The sequence below is a fragment of the Pleurodeles waltl genome, chromosome 10 (genome assembly GCF_031143425.1).
Source record: "Pleurodeles waltl isolate 20211129_DDA chromosome 10, aPleWal1.hap1.20221129, whole genome shotgun sequence".
Lineage (NCBI taxonomy): Eukaryota > Metazoa > Chordata > Amphibia > Caudata > Salamandridae > Pleurodeles > Pleurodeles waltl.
The window spans coordinates 1,017,947,354-1,017,967,675 of NC_090449.1; the positions used below are offsets into that span (position 1 = coordinate 1,017,947,354).

Genomic DNA, 20,322 nt, shown 5'->3' on the forward strand with positions numbered 1-20,322 from the left:
GCAGGGCCCAGGAGGACTCAATCCAGGAGGGGGAGTCAGAGGGGACCCTCAGCAATACAGATAGCCCACAGGAGGAAAGGCAGCACCCAGAGGAGAAAGAGTCTTTTTTGTGAATGCAGATTGTCTGTCCCTTGAGGGTTCAGTCGCGGTTCCAGTAGCTAGAAATCGAAGTAAGGTTGCAGAAGAGTTCTGCTGGAATCTTGCAAGCCGAATCTGAGGACCCATCCAAGAGAGAGACCCTAAATAGCCCTGAAAGAGGAATTGGCCACCTCTGACGTCACCTGCCTGGCCTGGCCACTCAGATGCTCCCAGAGGTCCCTGCCAACCTGGGCTTCAAGAAGGCAGAACCTAGGTACCCTCTGGAGGGTGGTGATCGACAGAGGAGTGGACACTTCCCTTTCCATTGTCCAATTTCGCGGCAGAGCAGGGACTGGGGGGGTTACTAAACAGTTGTGGACTGGTTTATGCACGGAGGGCACCAAATGTGCCCTTCAAAGCATACCAGTGGCTTGTGGGGGCTACCCCTCCCAAGCCAGTCACACCTATATCCAAAGGGAGAGGGTTTTACCTCGGTCTCCCAAAGGAAATCCTTTGTTCTGCCTTCTTGAGCATGATCAGATCAAGCAGAAGGAGGTCAGAAACCTGTCTGAGGGGTGGCAGCAGCTTGGGCTACCCGGAAAACCCTAGAAGACTGGTGGTAGCAATACTACCCTCTAAGGAGCCCCCAGAGTGCATGGGATCATACTTCCAAAAACTCGCAACAGTATTGGGGTATGATTCCGACATGTTTGATACCAAACATACCTAGGTTTGGAGTTACCATTATGTAGCTGGACATAGGTAGTGACCTATGTCCAGTACACACATAACACGGCATCACCGCACTCACAAAGTCCAAGAAAATGGAACTGGAGTTTGTGGGAGCACCTCTGCTAGTGCAGGGGTGCCCTCACACACAGGTACTTGCACCCTGCCTTCTGGGCTAGGAGGGCCTGCCATAGGGGTGACTTACAGTGACCTGGTGCAGTGACCTGTAGTGATAAGGGTGCATGCACCCTTTCATGCAGACTGCAATGGCAGGCCTGCAGAACATTTTGCATGGGCTCCCCATGGGTTGCAGCCCCTGGGGATCCCCTGGTACCCCAATGCGCTGGGTACCATATACTAGGGACGTACATGGGGGACCAGCGTGCCACATGTGGGGAGAAAAAGGTACATTTAATAAGTTTTAAGGGAGAGAGCATCACCACTGGGGTCCTGGTTAGCAGGATCCCAGTGGACACAGTCAAACAGGTTGACAACGGGCAGAAAATGGGGTTGACCATGCCAAGAAAGAGGGTACTTTCCTACAGCGGGCATCTCTACTAGCTGGAGTGCCCTGGGGCACTATAACAAGAGGCCTAAGGTGTGAGGCACCTCCACCTAGTGCAGGCTTTGTTTCTGGCCACAGAGAGCACAAAGGCTTTCATCCCATGTGGTCAGAAACTCGTCTGGAAGTGGCAGGCTGGCAGAGACCAGCGGGTCCTGCACTAGAAGTTTGGCTAAAAGACAGGGGGCATCTCTAAGATGCCCTCTAGGTGCATTTTTCAATAAATCCATCAATGGCATCAGTGTTAGTTTATTGTGCTGAGAAGTTTGATACCAAGCTTTTCAGACTTCAGTGAAGCGATTATAGTGCTGTGGAGTTTGTAGTGATAAATTCCCAGCCCATATACTCAGTATGGCCATACTGCACTTACAATGTCTAACAATAGACTTAGACACTGTAACTCATTCAACTATGCCCTCACCTGTGGTATAGTGCACCCTGCCTTAGGGCTGTAAGGCCTGCTAGAGGGGTGACTTACCTATGCCACAGGCAGTGGTTTGTGTGCATGGCACCCTGAAACGGGTGCCATGTCGACTTTGTCTATTTCTCCCCATCAGCACACACAAGCTGCAATGGCAGTGTGCTTGGTGAAGGGTCCCCCACAGGTGGCATAATACATGCTGCAGCCCTTGGGGGTCTTCCTTGGCCACAGGGCCCTTGGTACCCTAGGTACCTTTTTACAAGGGACTTAACTGTCTGTGTGCCAGGGGTGTGCCAATTGTGGGAACAATGGTACAGTTTTTGGGAAAGAACACTGGTGCCGGGGCCTGGTTAGCAGGAGCCCAGCATACACTCAGTCAATTCAGCATCAATATCAACCAAAAAGTCAGGGGGGGTAACCATGCCAACAAGGGCATTGTCCTCCATCCTAGGTGTCTCCTTTTGCCTCTTGCTTCAGCGCACTAAGCTCAGACAGTATTGCATCCCAGCTGTAAGCGAATGGGTCCTTGTGCAGCCGCATGTTATCCTCTCTGCTCAGTGCCACACCGTCGGGACTGCATCCACGGTTCAAGCAAGGGGAGTTCCAGTGCTTCTGGTGAAAAAGATTTTAGCCGTCAGAAGGCCTAGGTCTTGGAACCTTGAGGTCGCTTTATGTTTCTTGGCCCTAGGAGCTATACCCAATATGCATACTTCCCATGTTTGCAGTGGTGGGTGTGTTGTGCAAATGGAGAGCCGGGCTGATACACCTTGCCAATAAGTGTTCAGAGAGGGGCAGGAACACAGCATATTCAGCAGGTCTGCCACAACCAGAGCGCATCAAAGGCAGGTTGCATCAGTGCAGTGGAAGTATCTGTTAATTTTAGCGGGGCGAGATAGGCCCTGTGTAGTATATAAAACTGAATCAGGTAAAATCTTGCATTGCGTGGTAGGCTAGTGGGGCCCTCCAGGTCTTCAGCCCATTCTTTATCCTTACAAGGTCGAGCAAAGTTGCCTTCCCAACGAGCGCATGGCGGCATGTGTGGATGTAGTGTGAGCTTGCGGTGAGTTAACTAGCCAACACACCAGGTGCCTACCCATTCCCATAACCTGCTGATCTTGTACCATCAAGTAGTTCGAGGGTTCAATTATAGGTCCTCCAAGTGCTGTGCCAGTAACCCTGATACAGAGTTGTATAGAAGAAATTTTCCCGGCGATAAGCCAGTGTCATCCCTCAGTACGTCCAAAGGGGTCAGAGTGCCTTCGCTATATAGATGTCCCAACGTGTGTAGTCCTGCAGCGTACCAGGTTTCCAGCTCTTCTGTGTATTTGACCGTGGCATTCGTAGGTGTGCCCAGTAAGGCTAGGACTGGCACATAAGGAACCGTTGCACATGTGTGATGGAGACTCAGACGATAACATCGGTGTGCAACGCCCAGTAGGAGGGAGTCTGGTGCACGTGATCAGATGGGTCACCTTGGATAGCGTCATAGGTGGCAACATGGTAGCCGTCTCCGACAACTGCAGGCCCGAGAGCCACCTAGACACCCATTGTAATTGAGAGGCTAAATAATATTGTTCCAGATTCGGCACTGCAAGACCACCCTGATCTGATGACACATATTATATTGCTAGTGCTAATCTACAGCAGCCCCTGTTCCAGATGAATTCCCTGATCCTGGGATCAAATTCCCTAAAGAACTTAGTCGGGACTTATATAGGTAAATTGGAGAAATAATATAAAATCTGGGGGAGCGCCATCTTCTTCAGGAGGGCCACTCGCTCCATCACTGACAGTGGCAGTGTTTGCCGAAAAGTCATCTGGGCCCGGATAGATGTGATTGCGTGCTTGAGATGCCCATCATATAGGTCTTCCATAGAGTGGTATATAAGAACACCCAGGTATGGAAACGTCTTGGGCTGCCAAAGGACGGGTACACCAGTGAGCACGAGACACATATCTTGCAATTCCAGTGCGAAAGGGAATTAGCATGACTTCACCCAGTTCATGACCAGACCAGCCAAGGAGGCAAAACGCTGCAGTGTTTCAGCAATTTCATCAGAGATATCGGAGATGTCTCTGAAGTATGGGAAGAGGTTGTCTACACAAAGGGACACAATGTGTGACCCGTCGCCTAGTGGGATGCCCCATACCTCTCCCTGACACCGGAGGTCCACTGCCAGTAGCTCCATCGACAATGAAAAAGGCAATGGGAAAAGGGACAGCCCTTGTGGGTCCCCCTGCATATCGAATTGGCCCGAGATGGCAGAGCCAGTTCTGACTCTAATCAGGGGTAAGGCATGTAGCAACTGCACTAATCGCAGAAAGCGGGGGCCGAGACCACATTGATGCAGTACCTTGGTCAGGAAAGGCCATTCCAACAAATCAAAGGCCTTTTTAAGATCCAGTACAAGACAACCATGCCAGGTTTGTGTTGAATATTCCACAACACAGAAGAAATGCCTGAGATTCAAAGAAGTACTGTGCTCTGGTGCAAATCCGTTTTGCTCCGAATAGACCAGCTTTAGTACCAAGGGTGCTAATCGTCTTGTTAAGGTTTTAGCCAGGATTTTGTAATCTGTGTTGAGCATCGCTAGTGGTCCATAGGAGCCCATCTCCGTTGGGTCTCTGCCAGACTTAGGGAGGGAAATTGGCAAGGCCTCACGCTGGGAAGCAGTCAGGGTAGCTGCAGACAGGGCCTCCTCGTATTTTCTCAGCAGATGAGAAGCAATCAGGGGGGCGTAGGCTTTATAAAATTTTGCCGGGAGGCTGCCAGAGCCTGGAGTTCTGCTAGTAGCCAGGGCGTGTATGCTTCCCTGTATCTCAAATGACGTTATAGGGTCATCCAGCTCTGCTCACTGCTTAGTCCTGAGACAAGGCAGGGAGAGTGGGGAGAAAAATGCATCAAAGTCCGCGGAGTCTGCTGACACATCAGTGCATGAGCTTGTCATGTATCTCATGCTGGGTATGTAGTAGGGTTCCTGTAGTGGACTGCAGTGCCACAATAGGGATGTTAGATTACTCCTGACGTAGCAGCCAGACCAACAACCGGCCCGACCTGTCTGCTGCGGCTTGTGTGTGTGTGAACCGAGTGTGCTGCATAGTTGAGGCAGTGCAGTTTCTCCAGCAATGGCGCATGTTCTCTGTGCCTATCTTTGAGCTTGCACCGCTCCTTCGGGTCGTGTATTGCGTGAGTTTCATTTAGTAAAAGTGCACCTTCCAATTGAGTTAAGTTGCTTCGATGGATGGATGTTCCATGGCGTGCATAAGGTATGACCCCCATATGGTGACCTTAAATGCATCCTATTGAAGAAGCCTTGAGGATGCAGTGCCGTCATTACAACCAATCTATTCGATTATGGCAGTGCTCAGAGATGTCCAGAAGGGGATATCCTTCAGTGTCTCAGGTCATAGTCACCAAGTGGGGATGACAGGAACCGAATTTTCCCACGTCAGCTGTAAATATTGTGGGTTGTGATTGGAATGGGTTTGACCCAAGTAGTCCGTGTACAGCACTGTGGGTGCCAGATTGTGGATGCAGAGGATTCTATCTAGTCGTACATGCAATTGGTGTGGAACATAGAAGAATGAGTTTACCTTAATCGTCAGTTGCCAGTGCTGGACCCAGTCTCGTAGTGAGCGTGCAGCGTATATCACGGGAGCAGTGGGCAATGGCGGAAAGGATCGATTAAGCCCTGAGTCGATGACACTATTGAAATCTCGGCGTATGAGCCACTGAAGTCCACTCCAACGAGAGAGGATGCCAGACAACCTGTTAAGGAAGGGAGTTTGCTCAGTTTTTGATGCACAAAGTGACCTTAATAAGAGTTTGCGACCACCTAAGCGCCCGCGCACAAACACGAAGCAGACTTCGGTTTCGATATCATGCTTGTTGGCCACAGAGAGAGTATCCGGCCTAATCCATATAAGAGCTCCACCTCGCATTTGAGGAGAAATGAGTTGCAAATAGTATTCCTCTCCAGCGCCGCTGCAGCCTAGTGGCTTCTGGAGGTGTGAGGTGGGTTTCCTGCAAAAGCGCAATGTGTGCAGAGTACCTTTTAAGGTATGAGTAGATGGAGTACCGGCGCACGGGCATGTGTTTACCTCTCACATTCCAGGTGAAGATGTTAGTGGTGGACATTAATGGATGGTGGGGTTTAACAATGCATATGCTCACAGAGCAGCCACGGGGCACCCTACAGTTAGCAGGCAGTCCGCAGGAGGGAAGCAAAAGGCTTAGCTCCATCCGGCAACAAACAAATATGGCTGAAAACCAACAATTGGCGCAACAGGAGAGGATAGGAATACCATAAGAGCAGAGGGAAACTACTGAACTTGGCAGTCTTGCCCAACTAGGAATGAGGAAGAAAGTACCTTCAAAGGGGCTTGTTGAGTGAGTCCAACAGTAGAAGCCCCAGATACAGTAAGTGTGCAGGCAATAATAGGATATTTGGCAAAGCGTGCTTCATAACACTACAGTGGGATTTATACAGCGTTTTAGCAGTCAGCGTAATCCGGTGGGAATGATAGGAAAGGGGGGAGGGGGGGCAGGAGGGGTGGGAGAGGTTAGGTGAGAAAAGGGGTGGGAAGGAGAGAAGAGCAAATGTGACATCCCGCAATGTAGAATCCATTGCGGAGCGAGCAGGACAGGAGAGGTTTTGGATTCGACCCCAGTGACGGGGGCCACGCTGGGACTTGGTGGGCTCGCTCAACAGAGAAGAACGGTGTGAGCGTCTCAGATGGGACTAGTTCACGTATCCAGTGCTCTAAATAGGATACAGCATTGTTGCCCTCCACTCCCTCTGGAAGACCCACACATGAATATTGTTTCTCCTGGATCATCCCTTGCAGAAACACAATCAAGTAATGTCTTTACAGAGTTTTCCATCTCACGAGTCTTAGGGGTGAGGTCATGCAGGGTGTGAGCCAGGGACTGGGTCCTATCTACCAGTTTGTTGTGGTCAGCATGGAGCAAGATGAGATCAGCAACCACTTTGTCAAGTTTCTGCTCCTTGGAGGTTCTAGTTTGGTCCAGGGATGTACCAAGGCACTCCACTGCCACCAGGATAGCATCCAGCTTTTGGCCAGTGGACGCCGAGGAGCCGGAGCCCGGTGCCAGGGAATTATTGCTGATTCCAGAGCGCAAATGACCACTAGCATCAGTTACTGAGGGTAAGCGGCCCAGACTAGTGCTGCTGGTGAGGTGTTGTAAGTTATTGGGCAGTGGCGCATAGCTACCAGTTCATTGGGTACTGTCAGTCTGTGACAGTAGAACAGTTGGGTACTGCAGAAAGCTGGGCAGAAGGTGGGTGGGGGCTGAGTCTGTCACTGGGGGGCTCACTGTTGTGAGAGGACACCATCCCTGTTGCAGTCAGAGGAAAGAGGGCCCGCTTGCACCAGGAGACTCCCCAGGAGACACAGCAGCACGAGCAGATCCACGTTGCAATTAGCGGCGTTGAGTGTGCCAGCCCAGAGGATTGCACATCAGTTTACTACTCATGGGCCTGGTCATGTATTTTCCGTAGTTCCCCGCAGTGGTGCGCAGTATACCCTGTACATCCCCCTCAGTCAGTGTTTCATCTGTGCTGGGGTGTGCATTAATCATTTTTCATTATTACATGAGTGAATTCATATATTTTTCATATTTTTGTTTAGGATGGCGACCTAAAGGTTTACTGGTGGCCCATCTCCATGAGCACAAGGGACCCGTGAATCGCATTAGAGTCTCCGATGAGCATTCGATTTTTGCCACTTGCTCTAATGATGGAACTGTGAAAATCTGGAATGGCCAAAAAATGGAAGGCAAGACAACGACAACCAGGTAATCATTTATTTGGAAAGAGAGAGTGAACAAGAAGGCTCCATTTTCAGCAGAGGATGACTCTCTGGTTAATGTCAGTTTTCTAGTTTCTCAGCTAACGTGTCTTAGTTACTTGCCTTTGTTGACATTTAGTTATATGGATCCAGCTCACATAAATTTGGAACATTGCTTTTTTGCCAAAATGACAACTGTTTTCTAGTTTTCAGTAATGTTTTATAGAAGGAATGCGCTTGATTTTGGTTTTGTGGAGATAAGAACTAGATGGGCACTAGTATAATTCAGTTGTGTTTTGATCTTGCTAAATCAGTGCAGTGTTTTGAATAAAAGCAGTATTCTTCAAAAATGCAAGACAGATGTATAAAGATAATTACTCTGTTCTTTCTTTTAGTAGGGAATAGTTGAACTACTGACAAGCCAAAAAACCTCACTAGATGACACTGCCAATTTAAGAACTTTCTCCAGGCAGTCCTTTTGTCTGCCTTTTGGGAGGATGCAGCCAAGCTAGGCGTCCCGTTTTTCGTACCTTGCTCTGAGATCCTCACCAGATTCATACATTCTAAAATAATTCCTAGACCACAGGGTGTACGTTGGGAACCATTTTTTTTTTTTTTTTAAATGTACCTTAATACATCATTTACTTTAAATGCAAAATCAGATTAAAGAAAATTATCTATAGCCCTTAGAGAAAAAAGGTCTTCCTCTGTATTTTTTGTTTCCAAGACAAAGTGGCCGTACTTACGCATGGAGAGGTCAGGCCCAGGAGGCATTTTTCCCCTATCCTGGTTCCAGCTCTCTCAGAGCAGGAACATGAAACACAGGTGGAGCTTCCTTTCTCATTCTATGATGACCCTGTGGATTAGCCATAGGTTGGCTCCTCCTTACCTCTCCTCTCTTGTTTAGCACTACATCCCTTCTGCCCCATGTGTCTTCTTCCAAGGTTTAGCTGTTTCTCCCCTTCTCAGCGCATCGTTTCCCAATTTAAATCATTTTTCTTTATTATCTGTAAGCTATTAAAAGTCCTACCTCACTCTGTGCGCACTCCCACCTCCTCCCACATTTTTTGGGCTCCAGTGAAACTCCACTTTCTGCACAAGGGTTTTTCTGACAGCTATTAGACTTTTCCAATAAAGTGAAACCACCCTTTATGTGCCCCTTTATCATTTACACTGATATTCACCACTTTTAAATGCTTTTCTTGTTCTATGTACTGCAAGCACTTAGACATAGGTGGTGTTTAAATACATAAAAATGGGAATTAAGGCATTTCCAACCTACCACTTCTCTCTCAGATAATGAAAGCTGGGTAAGAAAGTTTGCACACCCAAAGCAGGCATTTTTAAACCAACTACAGCTACCTTTCCAAGTAGATTTACCATAGAAAGTAGGATTGACAGGAGTGTTTTTATTAAGGGTAATTGGCGAGGAAATGGAAGCAGAAGTCTTATTTACAGAGCGTCTGGCAATATCAAGCTAGAAGATCAATGGATTAGTGGATGTGGCAGGTCCGTGGACTAGGCACTGAGGCGTAGAACTGAGCCATGCATGCAGCCATGAGTGAAAATGAGCTTAACTTGAATACAGGCAGTTTTCTGACCAGAATCTTTTGCTTGAGGTCAACGTTCTGGAAAACATAAAGCTCAAGTCACAGCTTCCTGTTCCACCTAACCTGCAACTTGCTAACAATGCCTCTATAGAGCCCGATGGACTAACATCAACCAGTGGGGAGCAGATGGTTTCTTTGATTTTTTGTTATTACAAAATATTACATGATTTTAACTAATACCACAAGAATTGTTTAACTGGTATTAATTTAGGAAATATTCAATTTGAGGCACCAGCTTTATTTCTAGAGCTTACATTAACTGTCTGAGACAACCGCTGTAGGAAGCTGTCTCTCTGTATAGTGTACCAAAACGAGGTGCACTGTGCAGTTGTCCGGGTATCCTCAGTCAGTGGACAGTGCTTGCTTTAACAATCCCCAGGTGCTTTATTTGTGGTAGTGTGGTCAAGCAGCTGTAGGCTTATCATAGGGGAGTGTTGGTCATTTGGTGCACTCACAAAATCAACAAATGAGACACACATTCAAATAATGAAATCCAACACAAATTTAGAAAAATATTCAGGGGTGGCTTCTCCACTAAGGTGGAGGAGCATCGCTCTACTGCTTTCAGCAGAAGGGGAAGGGAAAACAAAATGATAATAATGAAACGTTCTTATCATGGTATTTTTCAGCTGAGGCAGGGTGGGGCTGGGGGGAGGAGGTGTTCTTGCACCATAAGTGCGCATGTCTGTTTGGCTTGCGTGTTGGGCTGACCAAACAGACATACGCACTTTGCATTTCTTCTGCCGGCTGTATTGCACAGCCGGGAGGAGAAAGTGGACAGGATGCCACACCGTCTATGAGCTCAGCACCAGGCCTCTTGCACCAATCACAGTGCTGCTGTCATGCTGGTGACAGCAGTGCCGTGATTAGCTGAGGAGAACCTGGGTGTGAGGATTGACAGAGGAGACAAACCCGCCTTCGTAGGAAACAGATAAGGTTTTTTTTTTCCTTTATTTATTTTTTATCCCCACCCTTGTTCAGTGAAAGTCGCCGTTGAAAATAGTACAGATTTTTATATTATTTTAGACACCAGAATCTACAAGATCAGGTAAGTACTTTTCAAGTTAGCAATATTTCACAGTATAGAAAATACAGCGGTCAAATCTGAGACATGAGAATCATGCAGTAATGTTATCCTATCAGGAGAACATGCTCTGCATACGGCCACTTGCAAACAACTTACAGGACTGTTCTTCTGGACTTAGGATAAGTAGGGGCCCACGTCCTTTGTGGCGCTGGAGTGTGGACTAGACTCAAAAAGCTTTGGTTGCTGCAAGAGGTCCGGTACCCCAGGAATTGGTGCAGGACAGCTACGGTAGATCCTGGTGTCTTCTCACTTGGTGATGAGACTGGCTTGCTCTCCTGGAGGACGGTGACCTCCTCCTGAGCGGCTGCTGTGTCAGTGGGCCCGGTGGTCAGCAGAACTGTGAATCGGACATTGCTGTTGATGCCTGCAAGCTGCAGAGAAGTGGCTCGTTTGCTCCAACGGAGATGCTGGCACCCTGGTGAAGTGCTAGAGGCCCTCTGACGCTTTTGGAGGATGCACAGCTGCTGGACAAGTGTGGGGTGTTGCTATTGTCGTGACAGGAGCAAGTAAGCAGGCATGGTTTGGTGCCAAAATTCTGCCAGCAGTCCGCAGTTCTCGCTTCTTCGGCTCTTCTTTGTCGTCTTCTGATCAGTCAGTCAATATGTTCTTCAAGTGTCAGGTGGCCACCTAAATACTGAATTCTGGGGCATTAACTGGAGTGTTGAGCCAGTAGGCTACTTCCTCCTTGGGTGACTACACCTCTTATATGACCACTTCCTGTGGGTATAACCCTGTCCCAGAATTCCTAACTCCACCAAAGGTAGAACCCTTCCTTTGTGGACTACATCAAGCAGTGTACATTAGGGGTGTGGCTAGCCTGGTAGTGCAGCATGCTACTGCATAACTAATTTCCTGCCTATCCTGATGCCAAATGGACCTCAGGGCAGTGGGTGGGATCTGCCAGATCTTGGAGAAGCCGGGTTTGCATATCAAAAGTGGTAGGGACTTTGTATACCAAGTCCAGGGACTTCAGATTCACTAGCCGTACTGCTAGAGGAGGTAATAACACCTTCCTTTAGAGCAGGCATTGTTTCTGGCGTCTGATAGCACGGGATCTCACCTCCAGAGGGTCTGAAACATGTCTGTGGTGGCAGGCTGGTCGATATCAGTCAGCCTGCACACTAGTGGACTAGTAGGTTTTTAGGGGGCACCTCTTATGGGCCCTCTGGGTGCACGTCATAATAAATTTGGTACTGACATCAAGATGGATTTATTATGACAAGGTGTTTGATACCAAACACCATAGGCTTCAGTGAAGCCATTATGTAGCTAGGTAACTTGTATTGTCCAGTGCCCAGTACATACCTTAAGATAGCTTACCTGTTCATTTGCAGTGTTTACCTGTTCATTTGCAGTGTTTAAGTAATTGAACTAGACATCACAGGGGCATATCTGCTCATGCATATCTATCCTCACATCAAATATAATGCACTCTGCTCTAAGGCCTGCTTTACGGGTGACTTATATATTAGTTGAAGTGGCTTGGGCATGGCACACAATGAGTGTGCCTTGTCGTGTTTTCACTCATGGCTTCTTGTACCGTGACACGCAGTCTGCGATGGCAGGCTGTGTGCAATTTTTAGGGTGGTCCCTTACGGTGGCACAATACATGCTGCAGCCCTTTGGGACCCTCTCTAGTCCCAATGCTCTGGGTACCAGGGTACCATTTAATAGGAACTTACAGAGGTACTAGAGTGTGTGTCAATTGTACACAATTAGACCTTTTACCTTGTTTTAGGGAAAAAGCACTGGTACTGGGGACCAGGAACCCAGTGCACCTTCATTCAAAAACCCTCAGTACCCGTGGCAAAAACATGTGGGTGACTATGTCAAAAGGGGCACTTTCCTACAGTAACATTACCAGGTGAAACACATATTCTTATTTCTAGAGTTTGACAGGCTATGTGATCTGCTCGCTGTAGGTAGTGTACACTCAGCAGGCCAGTACTGTGACATTGAGGATTATAGTCCTTTGAGACGGTTTATTTTCTGAAGTTGCAACACATGGTTAAAGCATGGACGAAAGAAACAAATTCAGGCTCTTTAAACGTCTCTGTGCAAATTAGTGTGTTTCAGGTGGGCCCACATGAGCACTACATCTACTACTGTCAGTGTCCATGTAGAAGAGTATCAAATTTGCGGGAGATTTTTGATCTGAACAAAGCAGTTAAGGTCCAGGGGACTGCTATATTTCTTGAGGAACCGGATATCACTCCTTCAGTGGTAAAGAGGCAGCTTGAGGTGTGCCTTTAGCATTCTGGCCTAGGCTCACACCCCAGCATTTCATCATTTGTAGGACAGATTGAGACTTGGGTAACTAGAAAGCTTTCTTACATGGGCTACCTGCTCAGAGGGCCTACTGCTAAGTTCCTGTGAAAGGACCATACACACACTGTTTCTATACTCCTTTCTCATGTTTCCTTTACCCGTATAATCTCGGACTGACTTAAAGAGTGAGGTTCAGCTTGCTATATACGTATACTTTCAAGATACTCCACAACACCGACAGGCGAACCACAGGGGAACAGTTTTATCTATTTCTGAGCAGAGGGCTGTGCCCCTCTTGGGGCAGGGTTCTTTTGATTTTGTTGCGTGGAATAACATCTGCTCAAGCGAAGTGTGCTCCTGTTCTTGTCAGTAGCTCATCTCAAGTGTCATCTGTTACGTTTCCCCAAAATACCCAAGTTACAGTGTGACCTTACAGACGCAATATTTTGATGTCAGTCATCTGAATGCAAACCAGTGAAACAGGCATTTTAGTGTTTGAATATCGCTTTGGTCGATCATAAAAATTGTACCCATGGGAATACCTATCCAACTGTCTCTACTTCAATGACAACTCCTCAGAAGCAGACTACACGCTTAACCTGCTTTGTCGAGATGTTACAGTTTACCTGTAACAACTCAGAACTTACTGTAGGAAGCTTGAATTCTTTGCAGATGTCCCTTCAATTTTTGCACCCATTTGAACTACTAGATACGGGTTTTCGACTCTGACAGTACACTGGGTCTCTGCTAGCGAGGCCCCAGTGCCAGTGTGCTTTTCCCTAAAAGAGTCAAATGTCTAATTGTGCTACAGTTGGCACACACTTTAGCATTCCTTTAAGTCCCTAGTAAATGGTTCCTCTGGCATGAGTACTAAAGAGGGTCTCTGAGGAATGTAGCATGTATTATGCCACCCTAAGAAACCCCTTACAAATAGCATGCAGACCACTATTGCAGGTTGCGTGATGTGGTGCAAACCATGTATGAAAACACAACAAAACATACTCACTGTTTACCATGCCCAATTCACTGCTTCTAATACATATAAGTCACCCCCACAGCAGATCTTTTAGCCCTTAGGCAGGGTGCATTAAATTACATGTGAGGACATCTGCACGAGCAGATATGCCCCTAGGCTGTCTAGTTCAGTTACTAGATGGTACAAGTGAACAGGGAAGCTATCTTACGAGCCCCCCTGCTAAATGATAGCTTTACTGAAACCTATGGTTTCTGGCATCAAACACCTTGTCTTATAGATCCATACTGATGTCAGTATTGGATTTTTGATGATATGCACCCAGAGGGCGCCTTAGAGGTGCCCTCTGAAACCTACTCGTTTTTTTTATGTGCTGGCTGACTGCTCTCAACCAGCCTGCCACACAGACAAGTTTCTGACTCTAGGTGAAACGCAGTGCTCTCCGAGGTCAGGAAACAATACCTGCTCTGCAGCCTCCTCCTGCAGGATGGCTAATAAATCTGCATACCAAGGCCAGAGTCTTCAAAGCCTATGCTGCCTTTGATATGCAACCCCGGCTTCCTCCACACCTGGGGAATGTATCCCCTCTGCCCTAAGACCCATTTGGCACCAGGACAGGTGGGAAATTAGCTATGCAGTAGACATGTTGCACCACCAGGCTAGACACACCATTTAGGTGAGCTGCCTGATGTGCTCCACGAAAGAAGGGTTACACTCTCTTGTTTTTGGTGGAATTAGGAACTCTAGGACAGGGTTATGCCCACTTTGCACAGGAAGAGGTCATGTATGGGTTGTAGTCACCCCTGGGGTAAGTAGCCCATTGGCTACTACCCTACACTCCCCTTAATGCCCCTAAATTCAGTATTTAGGTGGCCTCCGGACCCCAGGAACTGAGATTTGACTACCTGGGAACTGAAGAGGACAAAAGAAGAGCTGTTGGAGCGAGAACTGAGGACTGACCACGTAATTGGCGCAAAGCCCTGCCTAACTGCTGGAACCTTCACAATTGCAAAGACCCAGCTCATCCAGAACCTGTGCACCCTCTCCAATGTTTGGAGGACTGCCCTGTACGTCGACAACCAGTTAGCATCTCACTTCTGGTGGAGGAGCCATCCTCCTGGAGCTGCAGGCACCGACAAGCATCTGCCTGCTCCACTTTGTTACTGGCTATTTGGCCCATCGAAGAAGCAACACTCCAGAATGAGATTGTCGTTGCTGTTCGAGATCAGATCCATCTCCCTGCCAGGTGTGGAGACGCCAGGACCTCCAAGAGCTGCTCAGCATCAATACACTGGGTACTGGAGCATTTGCAGCAAATAAGGCTTGTGGCGTGTTCAGTCCGGGCACTGCTGACACCGACCTACTGAAGAGGGACTTCAGGATCCACAAGGGATCTTTTCTTCCTCTCTTCAGGTCACCCAAGAACAGTGAGAGCCTCCAACGCAAGTGACCCCTTCCGTTACATTTTATTGCCAGAATCTGGGCATTGTTCTAAACCAGAGAAATGCTTCCCCATCTCCAAAGAGCTCTCACGTTAGTCCATAGATGGAAATAAAGTAGCACAGACACTGTGCAGCACGGATGTAAGTAGACTCTGAAATAAACGTTGAAGCTTGGTGAAAAAGAGGAAGCATAACAACAAAATTAAACTGAGAAGGGGCACAATATTTGTGGAGTATGATTTTTAAAAAAAAGTGGTCATCATCCACTCTAGAGGCAGGAGCCATAGTCTAATTGTAAAGTATATGTTTTCAAAGAAGGACAAAATTTGAGGAAGGAGCAATCTTCTGACAGTTAAGTGGTATATATTGACTGATGTATGATGCTGTGCGATGCCTAGTGAATCTGATTTATAAGGTACAGGGATGTTTCAAAGTGAAGTTTACGTCTAGAAGCAGGAGAAGACAATGTGGTGTGGTAAGAGCGCAATTGGAATGAAACGGAGTATGTAGCACAGCAAGTAACACATTTCTATTTTGAGCATGTAAAGGTGAAGAGATTGGACTCTGATCCAAGGTTTCTCTTTTGTGAAGAAATGTGTTAGTGTGAACTATATTGACAAAAGATAGGTAAAGAAGAGAGGAGTGCCTACAGCAGAGAAGCAACTATGCCAACTAAACGAGGTTTCTCAAAAACAAGTAACGTTCTGGTATCTTATGTAATTTCTTCTTTCTATGTATACTAAAGTAACTATTTTCTAAACACAACATTGTAATTTTGCTTCAGCAAACAAGCTTAATGTATAAACACAATTCAAACTGCTCCATCCAGAACTTCTTCAGTGAAGAGTGGACTTAAAACTTTAGTCTTAGAACATTAGACCTGGTGGGCCATGAAATGCTCCGTATATAAAGAGATATCCAGCATAAAGACTAAAGCAAAAGGCATATCTTTCAAGAGATAATTTGTGAGTGTGCTTAAATATGCTATGACTTGAACAAACTTAAAAACAGACAAGGGTGTCAGGCTTCATCTTGTGAGATATGTGTGAAATGGAAAAGCTCCTGAAGGGTAATATGGCAGTTTCTAATCCAACAAATGATTGAAATTGTTTAAAATTGGCCATCAAGCGTTTTACCACGAATACCTTTATTAAGTTGGCAATTGATGCATCAAGAGTGTATGGGGTGCTTTTCTCACTCAGAAAAGCCTCCAAATATTTGTCCACTGTTTATCTTTTTACAAAGAGACTATAGTTCATTATAATTAATTTCTTGTAGGACTCACGTGAATCTTCAGTGTATATAGTTTTGAAAACATATGCCTGTGCATATCATTTCATTAGGGTTTAGTTTACTCCCCTGGGAACAGATGACCAAGCAGCTCAGCTAATGCATGGGTTATTCATTATTATTGGACCTGGCCTTTTTTTTCAGGACTAACCCCAAGCGTTTTGCTTTCTTCCTGATATTTTTTTCTGACTTGTTTTAGTAGACTGTAGGACTCTGGGCACTTCACCACTGTTAAAGTGCATATGCTGTCTGTCTAAATTGTATTGGTGATTGGGTTATCCATGACTGGCATATCTGTTTTACTAGTAAGTCCCTAGTATAGTGCACCATTTGTGCCCAAGGCCTGTGAATCAAATGCTACTTGTGGGCCTGCAGCACTGATCGTGCCACCCAGATGAGTAGGCCCAAAACATGTCTCAGGTGGCCACCGCAGTGTCTGTTTGGACAGATTTAAACTGCCATTTTGACTGTCCAAACCTTCCCTTTTATTACCTGTAACGTACCCCTAAGGTTGGACCAAGGTAGCCCCATGGGCAGGGTATTGGGTATGTAAAAGGTAGGACATGTACTGGTGTGTTTTACATGTTCTGATAGTGACATACTGCTAATTTCAGTTTTCACTATCTCCCCATAGGGTAACATGACAATTGCCTTGAAATATCTTTTAAGTGTAATTTTCCATTGGGAGCAGATAGAGATTTGGAGTTCGGGGTCTCTGAACTCACAATTTAAAAATACATCTTTTGGTTGAGTTGTTTTTTTAATTGTAAGTTTGAAAATGCCACTTTCAGAAAGTGGACATTTTCTTGCTTAACCATTCTGTGCCTCTGCCTATCTGCGTAATATATGTGTAGGTCAGGAGGACAGTTAGGCTGTTTGTGTATTCACTCTAGACAGTCACAAAAAGAGAGCTGAGATGTGCCCTGCATATCCTGATGGCCCATCACCAGGCGAATGAGTGTTTCTGAGCTAGAGTGGTGGGAGGTGCTGACACTTGCACCTGAATAGGGCTTTGCCTGTCTTCACACAAAGCAGTCTCCAAACCCCTGGAGTGTGTCTAGGACCAGAGCAGGCAAGGCAGTGTCTTGTGCACTATAAAGACGTTTCTTGGAAGTTTGCCTACTTCAAAACAGATATGGGTATAAGTACTGGACTTCTGACCCCACAAAGTTAGAATCCTACTAGACTGAGGACACTCTGCTGTGGGCTATAGGAGGGACTGCCACTCTGCCTGTTGCTTTGCTGTTCTGGCCTGCTGTTTGCTGCTTCTGTCCTGTGAGTCAAAGGACTGGACTTTGCTTTCTACATCCTTCTTCCAAAGGTTCTCCAAGGGCTTGGACTGAGCTTGCCTCCTATTAAGAAGTCTCAGGGACATCTATTGTAAGGAAATGCCTCCTTGGCATGGTTGCCCCCTGACTTTTTGCCTTTGCTGATGCTATGTTTACAATTGAAAGTGTGCTGAGGCCTGCTAACCAGGCCCCAGCACCAGTGTTCTTTCCCTAACCTGTACTTTTGTATCCACAATTGGCAGACCCTGGCATCCAGATAAGTCCCTTGTAACTGGTACTTCTAGTACCAAGGGCCCTGATGCCAAGGAAGGTCTCTAAGGGCTGCAGCATGTCTTATGCCACCCTGGAGACCTCTCACTCAGCACAGACACACTGCTTGCCAGCTTGTGTGTGCTAGTGAGGACAAAACGAGTAAGTCGACATGGCACTCCCCTCAGGGTGCCATGCCAGCCTCTCACTGCCTATGCAGTATAGGTAAGACACCCCTCTAGCAGGCCTTACAGCCCTAAGGCAGGGTGCACTATACCATAGGTGAGGGTACCAGTGCATGAGCATGGTACCCCTACAGTGTCTAAACAAAACCTTAGACATTGTAAGTGCAGGGTAGCCATAAGAGTATATGGTCTGGGAGTCTGTCAAACACGAACTCCACAGCACCATAATGGCTACACTGAAAACTGGGAAGTTTGGTATCAAACTTCTCAGCACAATAAATGCACACTGATGCCAGTGTACATTTTATTGTAAAATACACCACAGAGGGCACCTTAGAGGTGCCCCCTGAAACTTAACCGACTATCTGTGTAGGCTGACTAGTTTTAGCAGCCTGCCACAAACCGAGACATGTTGCTGGCCCCATGGGGAGAGTGCCTTTGTCACTCTGAGGCCAGTAACAAAGCCTGCACTGGGTGGAGATGCTAACACCTCCCCCAGGCAGGAATTGTCACACCTGGCGGTGAGCCTCAAAGGCTCACCTCCTTTGTGCCAACCCAGCAGGACACTCCAGCTAGTGGAGTTGCCCGCCCCCTCCGGCCAGGCCCCACTTTTGGCGGCAAGGCCGGAGAAAATAATGAGAAAAACAAGGAGGAGTCACTGGCCAGTCAGGACAGCCCCTAAGGTGTCCTGAGCTGAAGTGACTCTAACTTTTAGAAATCCTCCATCTTGCAGATGGAGGATTCCCCCAATAGGGTTAGGATTGTGACCCCCTCCCCTTGGGAGGAGGCACAAAGAGGGTGTACCCACCCTCAGGGCTAGTAGCCATTGGCTACTTACCCCCCAGACCTAAACACGCCCTTAAATTTAGTATTTAAGGGCTACCCTGAACCCTAGAAAATTAGATTCCTGCAACTACAAGAAGAAGGACTGCCCAGCTGAAAACCCCTGCAGCGGAAGACCAGAAGACGACAACTGCCTTGGCTCCAGAAACTCACCGGCCTGTCTCCTGCCTTCCAAAGATCCTGCTCCAGCGACGCCTTCCAAAGGGACCAGCGACCTCGACATCCTCGGAGGACTGCCCCTGCTTCGAAAAGACCAGAAACTCCCGAGGACAGCGGACCTGCTCCAAGAAAAGCTGCAACTTTGTTTCCAGCAACTTTAAAGAACCCTGCAAGCTCCCCGCAAGAAGCGTGAGACTTGCAACACTGCACCCGGCGACCCCGACTCGGCTGGTGGAGATCCGACGCCTCAGGAGGGACCCCAGGACTACTCTGATACTGTGAGTACCAAAACCTGTCCCCCCTGAGCCCCCACAGCGCCGCCTGCAGAGGGAATCCCGAGGCTTCCCCTGACCGCGACTCTTTGAACCTAAAGTCCCGACGCCTGGGAGAGACCCTGCACCCGCAGCCCCCAGGACCTGAAGGACCGGACTTTCACTGGAAAAGTGACCCCCAGGAGTCCCTCTCCCTTGCCCAAGTGGAGGTTTCCCCGAGGAATCCCCCCCTTGCCTGCCTGCAGCGCTGAAGAGATCCCGAGATCTCTCATAGACTAACATTGCGAACCCGACGCCTGTTCCTACACTGCACCCGGCCGCCCCCGCGCTGCTGAGGGTGAAATTTCTGTGTGGACTTGTGTCCCCCCCGGTGCCCTACAAAACCCCCCTGGTCTGCCCTCCGAAGACGCGGGTACTTACCTGCAAGCAGACCGGAACCGGGGCACCCCCTTCTCTCCATTCTAGCCTATGTGTTTTGGGCACCACTTTGAACTCTGCACCTGACCGGCCCTGAGCTGCTGGTGTGGTGACTTTGGGGTTGCTCTGAACCCCCAACGGTGGGCTACCTTGGACCAAGAACTAAGCCCTGTAAGTGTCTTACTTACCTGGTTGACCTAACAAATACTTACCTCCCCTAGGAACTGTGAAAATTGCACTGTGTCCACTTTTAAAACAGCTATTTGTCAATAACTTGAAAAGTATACATGCAATTTTGATGATTTGAAGTTCCTAAAGTACTTACCTGCAATACCTTTCGAATGAGATATTACATGTAGAATTTGAACCTGTGGTTCTGAAAATAAACTAGGAAAATATATTTTTCTATATAAAAACCTATTGGCTGGATTTGTCTCTGAGTGTGTGTACCTCATTTATTGTCTATGTGTATGTACAACAAATGCTTAACACTACTCCTTGGATAAGCCTACTGCTCGACCACACTACCACAAAATAGAGCATTAGTATTATCTCTTTTTGCCACTATCTTACCTCTAAGGGGAACCCTTGGACTCTGTGCATGCTATTCCTTACTTTGAAATAGCACATACAGAGC

The 20,322-nt window shown here is 47.4% G+C and overlaps 1 protein-coding gene across 2 annotated transcripts in view; it reads left to right on the forward strand.

Annotated features, from left to right (window-relative positions):
- The window catches only part of PIK3R4 (phosphoinositide-3-kinase regulatory subunit 4), a 148,236-nt gene that overhangs the window by 63,423 nt on the left and 64,491 nt on the right, over positions 1-20,322 (forward strand). For both annotated transcript variants that reach the window (XM_069211927.1, XM_069211928.1), the window contains one exon: positions 7,443-7,608. In XM_069211927.1, the coding sequence (XP_069068028.1) occupies positions 7,443-7,608 (166 nt within the window). The remainder of the gene's footprint in view (positions 1-7,442; positions 7,609-20,322) is intronic.